This window comes from Capra hircus (assembly GCF_001704415.2).
Source record: "Capra hircus breed San Clemente chromosome X unlocalized genomic scaffold, ASM170441v1, whole genome shotgun sequence".
Classification (NCBI taxonomy): Eukaryota; Metazoa; Chordata; class Mammalia; order Artiodactyla; family Bovidae; genus Capra; species Capra hircus.
Window position 1 is genome coordinate 25172785 of NW_017189517.1, and position 17063 is coordinate 25189847.

A 17063-nucleotide genomic window follows, 5' to 3' on the forward strand; every position below is an offset into this window, starting at 1 on the left:
TCCAGTACTCTTGCCTGGAAAATCCCACGGGCAGAGGAGCCTGGAAGGCTGCAGTCCATGGGGTCGCTGAGGGTCGGACACAACTGAGCGACTTCACTTTCACTTTTCACTTGCATGCACTGGAGAAGGAAATGGCAACCCACTCCAGTGTTCTTGCCTGGAGAATCCCAGGGACGGGGAGCCTGGTGGGCTGCCGTCTATGGGGTCACACAGAGTCAGACACGACTGAAGTGATATGACTTATGATAATGCTCCTGAGTTGCTTATCCTTGCCCCCTAAGTCCTCACCCCAATCCTGAATGTTGTCATCCAAACGTTCAAAAAACCTATTCAGAGCACCTCCCGTGTGTCAGGCATGGGGTGTGGGGGAATAAGACACAGCCCCTGCTCTCAAGGGAGACGGTAGCCTGGAGAGGATGACCACTAAGTAAACAGGAAATGACAACGCAATGTGCTGAGTATTATGACACAGGAAAGTACAAGGTACTATGGTACATGACAACCGGGCACGTACCTAGGCTAGAGAGGTCAAGGAAGGCTTTCCGGAAGGGAAGAGATGCCTGAGCTGAGATAAGGACAAGTTAGAAACGTCCAGGTGAACAGGCAAGGCCTGGGCCACAAGGGCATGCAGAGTGCTTCCACTATTCTGCCTGAATGTTGGGTCTGTATGCCACTCTTCTGTTTGAGTGTCTGAAGAGTGAGTTTGAGGAACTGAAAGAAGTTCAGTGTGGGTTGGGTGGTGGGTGCAGGATGACACTGAGGCGACAGAGCCAGTTAGGAGGGCGAGCATAAAAGGCTTTGTTGCTCCTGCTGATGAGTTTGGACTTTAGCCCATAGGTGCCAGGAACCACTGAAGGGCTTAAAGTAAAGGAGAAGCAACAGGTACCACCAGCAGGCAAGTGAAACTGCAAACCTCACATGAAAATGATCTGTACTAGGGAGTCAGGGGGACTCCAGACTAAACCACGTGAATTCAATGCTGTCTGCCTTCACCTGCAGTGCCCCTCAACTTGCCTGGGAGCACCTCTGGGGACAGGGGAAGAGAGGGAATGACAACCTCCAGGCCACCTGGGAGGTTTCCATTAAAAAATTCATGTGATTTTTTGGTGTCCTATTCCATCATATAGCCACGAGGGTTGTCACGTACCAAAAGTATTCCTACTTTTCATCCAGTCATTGGGCAAAATGGACATTCCAGGATAAAGGCCCTGTTCATCCTATAACTTCGGAAGTTCTGGATGTGGCCCTCCATACCCCACTCTCTCAGAAACAGTGTGAATGAATGACAGATGGGGGGACAAAGCCACGTGCAGGGCACTCTGCCAACATCAGACTTCCTGCTTCCCTACCTGGAATCACATAAACTAAATACTCCCGGTCCTGAGACCATTCTGCCTCAGCGCCAGCCTCCAGCCTCAGAGACACTTCCCTATCTGGCAGTCCACCCCTTCAGCAATGCCTCTCACCTCGCTCCACCACCATGCCAAGCTCCACCCTCACTTCTCACAGAGCCTGTCTACACTTCTGCAAGCCTCCAGCATGTACTCTTCTTTCTACATGAACTACTGTGTCCAGCGCTGTCACCTCTACAATGAAGCTTCAGGAGTAAAGAGACAGGTTTCTTATCTCTGCTCACCATTCAGAGCTTTACCCACTATGTATGCTCAGGTTTTACTAAATTCAGTTGATTAACCTGGTTCTTTCTTACCTATTCTGTTGTTAATAAGCAATTCTAGGCTCCAAAGGAAAGGAAATAATGAAAGATTAATTTAGAAATTTAACAAATTTTGTAGATACAGTCACACATAGGAAATATAAGTCATTCTCTGGGGCACTAAACTACTTTTTAACTCTGGGAATGATATAATTTTCCTTTTGAAAGATAAAAACCAATCATTCATATATTGCTTGTGAGAATGTAAAACAATACAGTTACTCTAGAAAATAATTTGGCGGTTTTTTAATAAAACTAAATATGCAATTACCATATGATCCAGCAATTATACCCTAAGGCATTTGTTCCAGAGAACTGAAAAGTGATATTCACAAAAAAACCTGAACATGAATATTTATAACCGCTTTCTTCATACTTGCAAAAAAACTGAAAATAACCAAGATATCCTTTAGTGAATAAAAGGTTAAACAAACTGATACATCCATATCATAGAACACCACTCAGCAAGAAAAATAAATGGACTATTGATATATACAACAGCTTGGATGGATCTCCAGAGTATTAGGCAGAGACTGAAAAATACAGTCAGCCTCTGACAGTTATTAATATATTTTGTATGATTCTGTTCCTGTTACATTCTTAAAATGACAAAATTATAGATGGAGAACAGATGAGTGGTTGCCAGACAGAGGTTAGAGACTTGGGGGAGAGGAGTGTGGGGAGAGGGGGTACAGGAAGGAGGTGGGTGTAGCTATAAAAGGGCAACTTGGGACTTCCCTGGTGGTCCAGTGGCTAAGATTTCTCACTCTCAATGCAGGGGGCCTGGGTTTGATCCCTGGTCAGGGAACTAGATCCCACATAACACAACTAAAGATCTCTCATGTAGCCACTAACATCAGGTGCAGCCAAACAGATTAACTGATTTTTAAAAATAAATAAAAGGGCAACTAGAGGGCTCCCTGTGGTAATGGAACTGTTCTGCATCTTTGCATATGATAAAACTGCATAGAACTACATACACATCCAAATGCCTGGACGGAACACTGGTTAAATTGGAATAAAGTCAGTGGACTACACCAATGTCAATTTTCTGGTTTTAATACTGCACCCTATATATGAGATGTTACCATTGAAAGCAACTGAGTGAAGGGTAAATGGGATCTCTTTGGATATTTTTTGCAACATACCAGTGGATCTATAATTATTTTTTAAGGTTGTTTTTTTTTTTAATGAGACACCAAAAGCAGATGCATTTTTCATTAGAGCAAACTATAGAAAGGAATAGGGTATTCTGTTTACGTTTTAACTAGGTTAGTTTCAAAGGTTCCCAATGCAATCACAGTCAGTCCCTCTGCAGTAAGTAAGTGTACTGTCCATACTCACCAGTAGTATAGAGTGTAGTTAGTGTCAGGACTTGTATTCCTTCCAGGGAGCCAAGTGCACTTCATGTACCTCAGGTTGTGCCAAATGCATTGGAGCTCAGTAACAGCAGACTCAGGATCACCTAGAACATCCAGCCGAGAGTTTACGACTGTCCTCTCCTTGTAGTGCCAGCTAGCCAATCACTCTGAGGGCTCGGGGTGATGAGGGTGCTTCAGGCTGCTTCTCCAGAAAGCTGACCCCTAACCTCTCAGTCCCATTTGACCCAGAAGGCACCCAGGAGGGAGAAAACTCAAATCTAATTTGCTCACAACTTTCTCTCTCATCTCCTCAGATTAAGAAGACATCTTTACTATCGAGGGACCTTAACTCTTGTACTCCTAACTGGAGAGAGAGTTTAAAGGGCAAACAACATTTCAATCGTAGGAAATGACTATGAAGTTTCCTAAATGAATGTGAAAACATAAAAAACCGTTATATCTACTCGTTGTTTAAAAAAATACATTTACTGAGTTATAATTTACCTTCCTGTCATTTGAGCAATACTGACATATCTTGTTTTAAAAATTAAACAAACATTCCTCTTGAAGCATTCTGGGGAAAGGTAAACAAAATATAACACTTAGTCACTGCCTATTGCGTGTTATGGTCTCAGGAGCCAGAAAATCTTACTGACCTGAAATCTCTACCTTTAGAAAGCCTTTTAAGTTATGATATAATATCTCTAAATTAAATGCCTTTGTTTAAAATTCAAACCTGCTATCTCTCGTGATCCTTAAAAGGCTACTTTTTGTCATAATATAATTTTTTGTATCACCAACCACCTTTTGGTCATAATACAGTTTAGGCTTTATTCAGATTATTAAACTCCTTGGGAAATGAGAATAGGGGAGGTTAAGTTGTTATAAACCATGCTCCCAGCCTCTTATCCATACTGAATAATATTTTTGTTATTTTTTTAAGGCACTGGATCTAGGATCTGAAGATCTACAGCAACTCACTCAGTTTCCTTCTTCCTCATAAAATGAATCAGGATAATAACACACACCTTTGTCATTTCACAGAATAAACTTAAGAAGCTCGATTCGGGGGAAAGGCATGTGTGCACGTGCGTGTGTGCATGTGAGGGTGTGCCAGTGTGTATTACTTTCCAAATTATTCAGTACTCTATAACTACCAGGCATGGTCATTCAAGTTGTCTGTGAGCATCTCACAGTTATCAGTGTGTTGTCAGCATCTAGTACAAGTGCCTGACACTTATTAGACTCAAGTGTTTGAAAATGGAATGAATTAATGAACATAAGCAGGTAGATAATTTGGATGTATTCTCTAAATGCCAAGAGATAGTGCTTTCGGTTGTTACCTTCAGGGGGCGAGATGCACTTTTCCACCAAAATGCTGGGCTTTTCACTTTCATTGGTGCTGCACTGGGACCCCACCTGCAGACAGATCCTCTCATTCAGGGGCACTTCTTTTGAACGATGAGTTTCTGGAGCAATTTTCTAAGGTAAAGAAATTTAAAAGGTATTGCTGTAGCCAATACACAGAAATACATTTATGTAATAAAACATTTGCATGCTGAAGTGTGTAAAGAAAATGAAAAGTTAGCAAATGCTATGCAGTTCAGTGATTCTCAACTGGGGGTGGTTCTGTTCTCCCACCCGTTGATGACATTTGTTGATGTCTAGAAACATGTTTAGTTGTCATAACTGGCGGGGGGAGGGCAGGGGGCAGAGTGAACTGCTACTGGCATCTAGTGGGCGGAGGCCAAGGATGCTGCTAAACCCTCTACAAGGCATAGGACAGCCTTCCCTCCCCCCACAACAAAGAATTATCCTACATTAAATGGCAGTAGTGCCACCATTGAGAAACCCTGATAGAAATAAGAGACAGTTCCACACATTTTCATGTATAAACATCATGACATTTTCTATAAACCTACCATGCTAACATGTCAACTATCTAAGAGCAATCTCAAAGGAAACACAGTGAGATTATCAAAATTCACTTCCAAGTAGACATAGTATAACATCAAGATTAAGGTCAAATGAACTGGTCTAAGAATCTGGCAACTCTGGTCACCTCTGAGGAGAGGAAGTAAAGAAGGGGAGCCTGAGGGCTGAGGAACGACTTTTCACCAAACATCTTTCTGCACTGACCGTTTTGATGATCTCACATAAACATAGGAGTGATAAGGGCAGACATGCACTGAGTGCAGCACACTCTTATTCTGAAAGGTAGATAAGCTTTGTGGAACCACAGAAAGCCAATTTATAGACAGCCTACAGATAAAAATCACAAATGTTGTTATTATGATTTAGAATAACGAGATTAAAGGACTCTTCAGGAAATTCACATTTTCCAAGGTGGCAGAGTTGGAATTATTAAGAATGGAGCTGCTTTTAATCAGAGTTTCAAGGCGCTTCCTGTTTTGTAATATTTTCTGACTCAAGTTGGAGACAGCATTTCCTTTTATATACGTGCTGAGAGCCATGAAGGGGAAATTTTGTCAGCATTACCCCTATTTACCACTCTAAAGGGGCTACTCTGCCATTTCAGATGCCTGCCAGCAGCTGAGCATGAAGGTGACTGTGAGAGACTCTCAAAATGAGGACCCAAGGATGTCCTCTGAGAGGTAGCCAGCCAAGCATCAAGCAACAAACCATAGCAAAAACACAGGGGAAAAAACAACACTTTTTGAGACACTGAATAGCTCTAAGGACTAGGCAAGACAGCACTCTAAAAGAGGAGTTCGTTGGTCAGCCCTGGAAGAAAAGAAAAAGAAATGTCTGCAAACAAAATTGTGATGGGGAGAAAAGGTGATTCGGTCCATGAACATTGAGTAGGTTTGTCCCAGCAGCAAAGCCATGCCTACCCTCAGTGGTGCCTCCAGCTATTCTGAGCCAAGTACATTTTCACAACAAATTCCTGACTCCTTGCCAAGGAACCTACTTATCATTTTGCTTTCCATACAGTTGCTGCCTACAGGGATGGAACATACCAGCTGTGCCAACAGAAGCCTCTTGAGACTGTTTCACCATTATTGTTCTAATGGTGAAGTAAGGAACTGGTCCTGGATTGATGAATGCATGCTGAGGAAATGAGGTTTCTCGAAAGACTCTTGAGAGTGTTTTGACATTCTTGTTCCCATGATGAAGTAAGGAACTGGCCCTGGATTGATGAATGTGTGCTGAGGAAATGAGGTTTCTCAACCTGTGAAACTGACGACCAGTCCCAGGATTTTTGCTGATGATGGCAGGGAAGCTCTAAATGCACATTTCACCAACCACATTATTTTACTGAGCAAAAGTCCTATATACCCCTGAAGGAGCCGCCCTGACCAAGAATCCTTGATAATTCTTGTGTGGAAGCTGTGTTTGCCATTTGAGGACACCCAGGGGAAAATGCATGGTCAAATGCCATCAGTGAGAATCATCAATGAAAAATCTCAGTTATCTTATTATACTAGATATTGTTCCAGTGAGTGGGCTGAATTTTATTACACAAATATTTTTAATAAATAGAATTTCATAAATTAAAAACATACTTTAGTACCTAAATCTGAACCTTTTGTTTTGAGCAAATGAATAATAAAATAACTTAGAAAAGACATGGTTGGAGAAAAGATGAAATACTTAAAATAAATTCTCTTCTGAAGCTCAAGGCAAATAATATTAAACTGGCATGAATAAAGTAGGAATCCCAGTTGTCAATAACTGCCAAGTCAAGTGTGCCTCTCTCTATCAGACCAGGAACCAGATCCCTCCCAGCAGATCTTGATGAAGTATGTCTGATGGCTTCCACGTGACTTTCGGCTGTGGTGACTCATTCAACTGGTAGCTGCTGTATGACATTATGCTCCACCCCGCAGAGAGTCTGGGCTCCTTTGAAAATTTATCAAAAATCAAGGCCAGAGTCCTGAGGTGATCCCTCCCTCTCAAGACCAACGTTCATTTGGCTAGGCTGCAGCTTTCCCAATTCCTAATCCTTTCTCAGAAGGAAAGGGGTGTCAGCTTGACCTTTAGCTTCTTTGGATGCCTAGACAGAACAAGAGCCTTTTAATTTATTCACCAAGTGAGACTCACCTGTCTCTTGATGATGAAAGAAATCTAAAATCTGAGGCCAGATCCTTCTAATTGCCAGATTAGATATCGCTAAAACACTGGTGGAGGGCAGCCACTTGAACTAGTCTTCTGTTTTTTTTTTTTTAATTATCTACGATTCTCTATGTCTCATCTTAATGTTTCTCCAACCTGAAGACTGAAAATGACCTCAATGATTTACCTCATTTAGCAATTTGGGACCATTAGATGGTCACAAAAACACCATAACACATACAAACTATTATAATGCCACTGCATCAATATGCTTCAAAGCCTGGGCCTTCCCTGGTGTCTCAGTGGAAAAGAATCCACCTGCCAAGCAGGAGATGTGGGTTCAGTCCCTGAGTCAGGAAGATCCCCTGGAGAAGAAAATGGCAATCCACACCAGTGTCCTTGCCTGAGAAATCCCATGGAGAGAGGAGCCTGGCAGGCTACAGTCCATGGGGTTGCAAAGAGTCAGACACGACTTAGTGACTAAACAATAACAATATATACATCCCAGTGTGGTCTCAAGACATTAATGCTATATTCAAAGGACAGAGTGAGGGGAAGAAAATCTCTCCTGCCACTGATTCTCAGACTCAGGATTGTAAACTTCAAAAGGACCAGACAGAAAATCCCCCATCACTGATTGGAAGGGATAATCTGTGTTTATCACAGTCCTGACATTGGCAGCCTTCAATGATGCAAATGCCTGCAATAAATGAGTAGGCCTTAGGCAGAGGCCATGCTTTATAGGTCTCTTTGGGAGCAAAAGGGAGGGACCAAGATTAAACAATAATACTAGTCGAACCATACATATGACCTATAAAAGAAACAATTTTACATGATTCGATCTAACAGTAATCATAATAAAAGCTAACAGTTACTGAACACAAACTCTGTACCAGGTATATCACAAACATTATCTCCTTTCATAAATGTACATCGTTTATATGAAGTAAGTATTTTTACTAGCCTTCCCCCACCCCACCCCAGCATTTTACAAACAAGAAAATGGAGGCTCAGGCTCAGAGAAGTTAAATGATTTGCCTGCCTAAGGCCACAAGACTTGAAAGCGGAAGAGACAAAATTTCCAACCCAATTCTGATTCGACTGCCTCCTAAAGTTACTTTTATGTCTAAGTTTCTGTAACTATACTGAGGAGTCAGCCCCATTTCTAGGCTGGCACGTCAGCATATCTAGTTGACTGATCCTTGAGTATGGCTGACAGGCTAATGAACAAGGCCCTGTTAGAAAGATGGTGACCTCTCCTGGGGGTTTCAGTTAGATTATTTAGGTGACACACTAACAAGGGTCTTTCCTGTAATTTCTCAAGGCTGAACTACCAGAAGCTGTCACTAAGACTCCAACTGTCTAAGGCCCATCCTTAGGAACAAGAGGAAGCCAACAATGTGAAAAGGGGAACTGGTCTACCAGAGTTTCACTGGCTTCCGCATTTGGAGGACCTCTCTTAAAAGGCAAATACTTGGAACTGACCAGCCTCTTATCAATCAACATCTAAACTACAATTAGTACCTCTGTGGGAAGGCAGATTAGCAAGTTCCCCTCAGGAGGGAGAGCCCATTTCATCCTTTCTTCATTAAGCTTTCCCATACATTAGTTTTGGTGTCCCAGCAAGCCAGAGAAGTGTAAAGCCACAGTTTACACACAAGGAAATGAAGGCTCAGAGAGGTTAAGGACTTTACCCCAGGCCACTGAGCTAGCAGCATGGTGCACTAACTAGTTCTCCGGACTCTTCCTGCCACCAAACTGCCTGGACATGATGATTCCACAGTTCACTGAGCCGAAGTACTGTCATTAATAACAACTTCTCCTTGGCCTCCTCAAAATCCTGGGCAAATTCAATCCCAAACATCCTCCATCTTCCCCACCCACACACTGAAAGAAGAATCACCCCTCTTACATGGGAGGGGCATTGGTTCCAGGGCCTCCTGTAGACACCAAAATGTGTGGATGCTCAAGTCCTTTATTTAAAATGGCCTAGTGTTTGGATCTTCCCTGGTGGCTCAGACGGTAAAGCGTCTGCCTACAATGCGGGAGACCTGGGTTCAATCCCTGGGTCGGGAAGATCTCCTGGAGAAAGAAATGGCAACCCACTCCAGTATTCTTGCCTGGAAAATCCCATGGATGGAGGAACCTGGTAGGCTACAGTCCATGGGGTCCCAAAGAGTTGGACACGACTGAGCGACTTTCTTACTCACTTCACTCAGTGTTTGCATATGACCTCTGCCCATCCTCTCCTATACTTAAATCATCTCTGGATGACTTATAATACCTAGTACAATGCAAATGATATGGAAATAGTTGACAGTTTGAAAAATTCAAGTTTTGCTTTGGAACTTTCTGGGATTTTTTTTTTCCTGAATATTTTCCACCTGCAGTTGGTTGAGTCTGCAGATGCAGAAACCAGAGTGTATACAGGTATAAAACAGTTCTGAACAGACAATATGGTGCTTTGAGGAACCTGTCAATTATAAGGGGCTACAAACCAATAAGGCTCTTAAGAGAAATTTAAGTTAAATACGATTATCATAAAGAATCCGAAATCTTGTTAACAAAAATTCACTGAAATTGGTTGTACATCTGACTGGGAAAAGCTGAAAGTTTCTCTCATTTTTCCTCAAATATCAGGGAATCTTCTAGTCAATCCCACCTATCACGGACATCTTATTTTTTTCACTTTCCATATGGCCATTTTCTTTGGCATCACATAGATCTTGCATATCTACCTGTGCATGTGATTAATGAGATGGTAAATGAGAAAATTCCCTGAGAAACTGAGAGTCTTATATAAATACAATGCTTCAGGCAACAATACAGAAACCAATTTTAACATAATTAATTATTCATGGAGTGCCTATAGGAACCAATTTTAACATAATTAATTATTTATGGAGTGCCTACTAGACAATGATACCTAATATTTCCTAAGAGAGTAATAACCTCAATTATATTTGATTAGCAAATATTTTCTGATGTTCAGTTTTGGACATAGTTGTTTCCATAATTTTCCCAGTTAAAAAATTTGGACACGACTCAAACTAAAAACCTCACTTTGAAGTGAGATTAGAATGTAGCTCATTCTTAGCTCCAACTCACAGTTGTTCACAGTGTGATCTGTTCCAGAAAACTTACCTTATCCTGTTTGTTGCCAAAATGACTGAAATACTTTAGACTACAATTCGGACTGGCTCCCTCAGGAGGATTCCATGTCCATATGATGGTGCAGAGGTTTTCAACAGAAACACTCAAATTCGTCACAGGTGGCTGAGATTCTGTTCAAATCAAGCACAGGAAACACATTTATCAACAGCAGCCAGTGTTTTCAGTGGTTCATTTCATTTTTCCTCCAAGTCCTAGAGGCCAGGAATCATTAAACTGAGTTAATGAGAGTTAACATTTACTGACCCAGGTAGTATCCTAAGTACTCTCCACAAATGAATCTGCTCAGTCCTCACAACCTTAGAACACAGGGACTATCAGCTTGTAAAGATGAGGCGACCAAGACAAGGGCTTTGAGTCACTTGCCCAATATCCCATGGCTGGTAAATGACAGAGGTGAGATGCAAACCCAGGAAGTGTGGCTCCCATGCCGCATCACCTGCTATAGGGTGAACCCAGAGGACAGTACATTCTTAAACATCCAACTTTTCCTCCTGTGGGTATTTGGGGTCCCCTACACTTGCTCACCAAAGGGCACTCAATATAGACACTTCCCTCTCAGCAGTTCTGTGAATGTGTTGAAGTGGCTCATCTTTAACTGTGCTTGCTAACATGACCTGGTAATTGTTTTTTTTATGCCTATTCCAAAGAAGTACTGAGAGAGACATTTAACAGCCCTGGTTGCTCCCTTGAGGTCTGACACTGAACAGCTGGAACTGTAGCTCTGGCAAATCTGAAGAGGGAAGAGAAGAGGAGAAACAGTGAACCAATGTCTTGAAAAATGTGTTTCATTTAGAGAAAACCCACCACTGTCTCCACCAAGTATTTACTGACTCTATTATTTTGGATTCAGCTTTAGGACCAGGGAAAGGAGTTTTCATGCTTCTGCCAAACGCAGGGAAGGAAACAGAGAGGGAAAGGAAATATCATTTCAAACTTTCCTGAGAACTTCTCCTGAGGCCAAGACTACCACAATCACCACTGCCCCCCCCCACCACAGAGACTGGATAAGGGCTTCTCTGTACTATCTTTGCAATTTTTCTATAAGTCGAAAATTACTGCAAAACTCAGTTATTTAATGGAAACTTAAATCATTATTAATTACTTAAGAACTACAGCTATATTAACTTATCAATAGGTAGTTATATTTTATACTCTATGCCAACACTTTGGAGTGCTCTGGTCCTCTTACATGATATGCAATATTTATAGCATTACCTTCCTTTTTAACTGAACAAAAAAATGCCATTTGTCCCAAAACATCAATCTGACAGGCACTATGTAGTTGTGATTCCCCCCAAAATCAGTTTTCTACACGGCAGCCTGCACCGGCCATGAATTCTCAATATTCAGCCCACCATTTCTGACTTAACTACCATTAGCATTTCTGAAAGGTAGACCAAAGGCCCACCTGTGGGGAGGAGCAGCCCACAGCAAGCCAAGTCCTTGTAGAAGCAGGGAGTTCCTATTGCACTGCATTTAAACCCAGCTTGTGCCAGGGGGCACCAATGGCTCAGGGGACAATGATTTTAAGTTAAGATTTTAAGTGATTAAAAGTTAGGATTTAAGTTAGGACTTAATATACAGTTATTCCATTTTGGCCTTTCTGACATCTCGTCAATGACATTTTTGAAGACAAATCGTTTATCACATATACAGCCTTTAATGAAAACATTGTTCCTATTAGAGACCACACTGTACTTTAGGATTAACTCCCTTACTGTTTGGTTTCCAGAAACGCACTGCACCAAAAGTCCAGGATAGCTGGTTTAGTCCTTCATGACATACTGCCTTCTCACCCACCTCCCACTCCCACACAGAAATTAAAGCCTTCACAATAAAAATATTAAGAGCACGGACTATGGAGCCAGGCTGCCTGAACTCAGATGCCAGAACCTATTTATGGTTCGCTTTAAATCATAGCCCAATTTTCAAGGTAGTTTAAGACTTTTTAAAATCTTTTAACCTTGTTATTTTAATGGAGCATTAGCCTCCCCTATTTCCCATCTCTCAAATGGACTTCTTTTTTGCCCATTTGTTCCGAAGTAGATCCCTGGCTCAGGAAGATCCCCTGGGGAAGGAAATAGCAACTGACTCCAATATTCTTGTCTGAAGAATTCCATGGACAGAGAGCTTGGCGGGCTACAGTCCATGGGGTCGCAAAGAGTAGGACACGACTGAGCGACTAACACACACACACAAACGCACACACACACACAAATCCTTTGGTCAGATCTAACTTGCTTGCATTTCAGGGTACTTGTGGCTCTCTGCCATCCTTTTTTTCCCTAATAGTTTCCTTCCATTTCTCTTGAGATTCTTCAATTTCCTATACTTTAAAACACACACACTCACAGAAAGTTTAAATACAATCTGCAAATGTTTAAATGTATCTGAATACATGTATGTGGGTATAATACATCTAGACATACTCATAAACAAGTGGAGACTGTGTTTCTTGTAAAGCTCTCTAACAGCTCTTCATCTGTAAGACATTTCCTTTCAGCGTAGTATAGTGATTAAGAGCACGGACTATGGAGCCAGGCGGCCTGAACTCAGATGCCAGCTCTGTTACTTACTAGCCGGCAAATTACTTCACCTCTCTGCCTCTCTCTGCATCTATAACATGAAGATGATAATTATAACCAAAGAAAACGGTTATTACGAGGATTAAGTGAGTTACGACAGATGAAAAGCCCCAAACAGTGCCTGGCACAGAACAAGGGCTATGTAAATACGTGCTATGTGCTTTCTTTCTTTTTGAAGAGACCAACAGTTCTGAATGGTTGCTTTGGTTTTCTATGGAATTGATATCTGCCCATGGCCTTAGAGACAGAACAAGCTTATCGGCCTGATAAACTTTTCTTAGGCACCTAATTCCAACCAGTTCGTAGGGGTTGATCACTGACTGGAAACGGGAGTGGGAAGGCCAGGGGGACTCAAGTTAACTACCCTTGACTAAACTTCAAACCTCAAGTGAGTCTGTATGGTCATCTAGCGCAAGATCCCATTCTAACTTCTAATGCTGTCCCTAAAATAAGACTTAACTCAAAGCTTGTGCTCTCTCTCACTCAGTCACAGGAGCTGGCAGAAGCAAGCATATGTCGGGAAAAGTCAAGGACATCACGAGTCATACCTGAGTCATCCATCTCCTTCCTTTACATCTTAATCATCAACCTCTTTCAGTGCTTTCCTTGCAACACCTCTCTTGATTATCCTGATCATGCTCAGGTGCTCTGCTGGGTCTCGTGAGGCAGGCAGACATACAGCAGTTAGGCCCGAGCCTGGACAGAAGGCGTGCATGACCCATCTTTCTAGGGGCCACCTCCAATCCTAGATTCCTGTGGAGATTTGCACTCTGGTGAGTCCCCCCTCCCTCCAGCCCCACACTCAGTCAGGTCTCCCTGTTGACTTCTCCTCCAGTGTCATTTCCCTCCCTCTGCACCCCAACTCAGCTTCAAGGGCAAATGAAGCCGTTCTGCCTTGACTGCTTTGGCCAATGCACCCTCCTGCCAAGCCGGACTCCTCCTTGAGCCCACAGGGGCACCACCACCGTTACTTCTGGGCCTCTGCTCCTGCTCGCCTCCCAAACTGGGAATAACTTCCCCTCCACCAACTCAAATGTCACCCACCCTAAGAGTCTAGCTCAAATTTCAGTTCTTCCTCAGAATTCCCAGCCCTCAGTTTCCCCTCTTCTGAATGCCTATGGTACTTATTGTTTGGACTACACAGTCTGGCAGTCATAAAGCAAGTCTCCAATACATGATCATTCGCTTTTTATGAATGGCCTGTAGATACTTGGGTGAATGCCCACCAGTCCTGCCCTGTTGCTCTGGGAGAGGCCCAGCTCCCCTCTCAGCCAAGGACTCCCCTCCTTTCTGCAGAGAGAGGCAATGAATGCAGTGGTTAGGGGCATGGTCTCTGGAAGCGACTGCTGGGGCCAGCAGCCTAGTTCCCTCCTGCAGTCTACCACCTACGAGACTCTGGGCCTTGCCGTGCCTCAGTTTCCTCCTGTACAAAACAAGAATGGTAACAGCACCAACAGGAGAGGTTCTGTGGAAGGATGAAATAGGTCAATGGAAAACTTAGAACACTGCCCGGCATAGAGTAAACACTATAGAAGTGCTAGTTGTTATTAAGAATGCCACAATGTGGGCTTGCCAATCTAAACAGACTAAACCTAAGCTGCTAACCTAATCATTTTTCTCAACACTCAAAACATTAGAGCTGGAGGAGCCCTTAAAACTCATGGAGTTCAGTCTCCTTTCACAGAGAACACTGTTGCACAGGGGAGGGCAATGACCAGTCCTGAAGTCCCACAGCTGGGTAAGCTCAGACCATTATAATAGTCAGGTCCCCTGTTTTGTTTTGCTTTTTTGCCCCCCACCATATCTTAATACAATTGTATCAATATTTCCAATGGGAAAAAGTTTCTGTATTTCTTAGTAACCAAGCCACCAATGAACCTCTGTGACAAAACTGGTTAGTTGGGGATTGCCAGTATTAGCTAGGGTCAGCTGTTTGTTGTTCCAGGGGTGAGGTGTGTGGGAGAGGGAGTCTGGAGGAGGGAGGGGGCTGGAGTGGCACTGTGAAAATCAGGGGACTAAGGAGATGGGTGGCTTCCCTGCTGGCTCAGCGGTAAAGAACCCACCTGCAATACAATGCAATGCAGGAGATGTGGGTTTGATCCCTGGGTCGGGAAGATCCCCTGGAGAAGGATATGGCAACCCACCCCAATATTCTTGCCTGGGAAATCCCATGGTCAGAGGGGCCTGGAGGGCTACAGTCCATGGGGTTGGAGAAGAGTCGGACACGACTGAGTCACTAAATGACAACAACCAAGGGGATGGGTGACCCCCCCTCCCTTCTCTGGACTGTAGCTGCCCCATCATTATGGAAATCAGATCCCCCCAAGTAGACTAGGAGCATGGGGGGCACAACGATTACACAATATACTCTAAGGCTCTAAGCCAATGCACAAGACCTGGCTCAGTACTGAAAAGGCAGGCACCTGAATGAATGACTGACAAACTACAACCTTCCCTCAAGTCTCCACTCAAACGCTGCCTTTTCAGTGGCAGTCTATGTAGTCCACCCTATTTACAATGGCAACCCCCTGGACTGCTTTGTTTTTCTCCATGGTACTTACTGCCCTCTAACATACCTCATATTGTACTACCCCGCCCCCCCTTACTCTGGCTCTAGCAATAGCATGCCAGCTCCAAAGGGCAAGCACTTGATCTGTTTTGCTCACCACTGTATTCTCTGCCCCTAGAACACTGCCTGGCACAGGGCACGCAGAGTGGGCATAGGTTTTGTTGACTGAATCAACAGAGGGCATCCAAGTTTCCTAATCAACCTTTCAACTTGGCTTTCAAAGCCCAACGCACTGGCTGAAAAAGCAATAAACAAATTGTGGGTGTTTGTGTCAACGTGACACTAAAACCTATCAACTTTGGAGCTACTATCATCACCAAAAAAAGGTCCAGAAGGTCGCTCAGGCCAAAATCTGTCCCTCAGGAATTCATTAGTGCCCCTCCCCCCAAGTTTTCACAGTAACTCTGGTTGATTAATTTAAATGGCCACACCAGGTGAGGAGTAAATGAGAGCTCGCCTCTTTGCAACTTTTCTGTAAATCGAAAGTTATTCCAAACTATAAAGGTTACTAGAGAAAAAGGCATCCACGTGGATGGTGCTCCGGATTTGCCATGGATTTCTTGTACGCCAGAGGAGACCCGTCCTTTGCTACAGGGAGGGACTAGGTGCTTCAGAGGTTCCCTTCAACTGCCACCACCTCGCTGGACCCGCCGCGCAAGGAGCCTCGGCGCGTCACCCGCACTCCCGGACCTTGGTCGCCGTCCCCGCGGGCTCCCGGCCCCTCATCCCCTCTCCGGGCCACGGGCGACACTCCCGCCCCCGACCCCGCGAACTCCTTTCGGGCCCCAGGCCGTGGCGCCAGGCTCCTCGGCGCTGCCCGACGGCCAAGGGAAGTGCGGCGACAAGTCGTCGTCCGCCGCCGCCTCCGCCCGGGATCCGGGAAAGCCCGGTCGCCCCGGGTCCCCCAAGCTCGAGCCGGGCGCGGGAGGCGCCTGCCGCCGCGGCCGCGGGATGGCCCGAAGAGGGCCCTCGACCCCGACTCCCGCCGCGGCCCTCGGCCCAGGCGCCCCGGCGGGCCTCTCGGCCGCGATTCCCGCTGCCCCGGCCGGGCGACCGTACTCACCCGCGGGCGCAGCCACGCCGCCGCGGCCGGCGTAGAGCAGCAGCGCCCACAGCCCGCAGAGCCGCGCCGGCCGCTCCATGTAGCCCTCGCTCGGAGCCCGGCCGGGCTGCAGCCGCCGCAGTCTCCGCCTCTTTCGCTCCCTCTCCCACTTCCCGGCTCCGCCGCCCTGGAGGCTGGGGGGGCCGGCGCAGACGGGAAGGGCCGTCCCGCCCACCGGCCGCAGGTAACCCCGGGGCCAGCGCCGGCGGAGGTTCCGGGCGCCCGCGGCTCCAGCAGGGGCTTCCCAGGGGCGACACCTGGCCCCGCGGCAGCCGAGCCTCCGTCGCGCCCCGGGAGTTTGATCGCCGCCCAGGCAGAGCGGCCTCGTCGCGGCCCGGCCCCGGCGCCGCCGGGCTCGGTGCGAACGGTGTGCAGCTTCGGAGGAACGGAGGAACCTCGGAAGTGCCCAGCCAAGCACCCAGGCAGGGCAGGGCGGCCTCCAGGAAGGAGCCTTGAGCTGGCCTTCTGGAGTCTCAGCTTG

General features: G+C 45.2%; 1 protein-coding gene across 1 annotated transcript in view; it reads right to left on the reverse strand.

Annotated features, from left to right (window-relative positions):
* The window catches only part of IL13RA1 (interleukin 13 receptor subunit alpha 1), a 76025-nt gene extending 59302 nt beyond the window's left edge, over nucleotides 1-16723 (reverse strand). The window contains exons 1-4 of the mRNA XM_018044222.1: nucleotides 16544-16723; nucleotides 10297-10436; nucleotides 4419-4557; nucleotides 3059-3179 (exon numbers count right to left, since the gene is read on the reverse strand). Of these exons, the coding sequence (XP_017899711.1) occupies nucleotides 3059-3179; nucleotides 4419-4557; nucleotides 10297-10436; nucleotides 16544-16622 (479 nt within the window). The 5' untranslated portion in view covers nucleotides 16623-16723. The remainder of the gene's footprint in view (nucleotides 1-3058; nucleotides 3180-4418; nucleotides 4558-10296; nucleotides 10437-16543) is intronic.
* Between the last annotated feature and the right edge of the window lie 340 nt (nucleotides 16724-17063).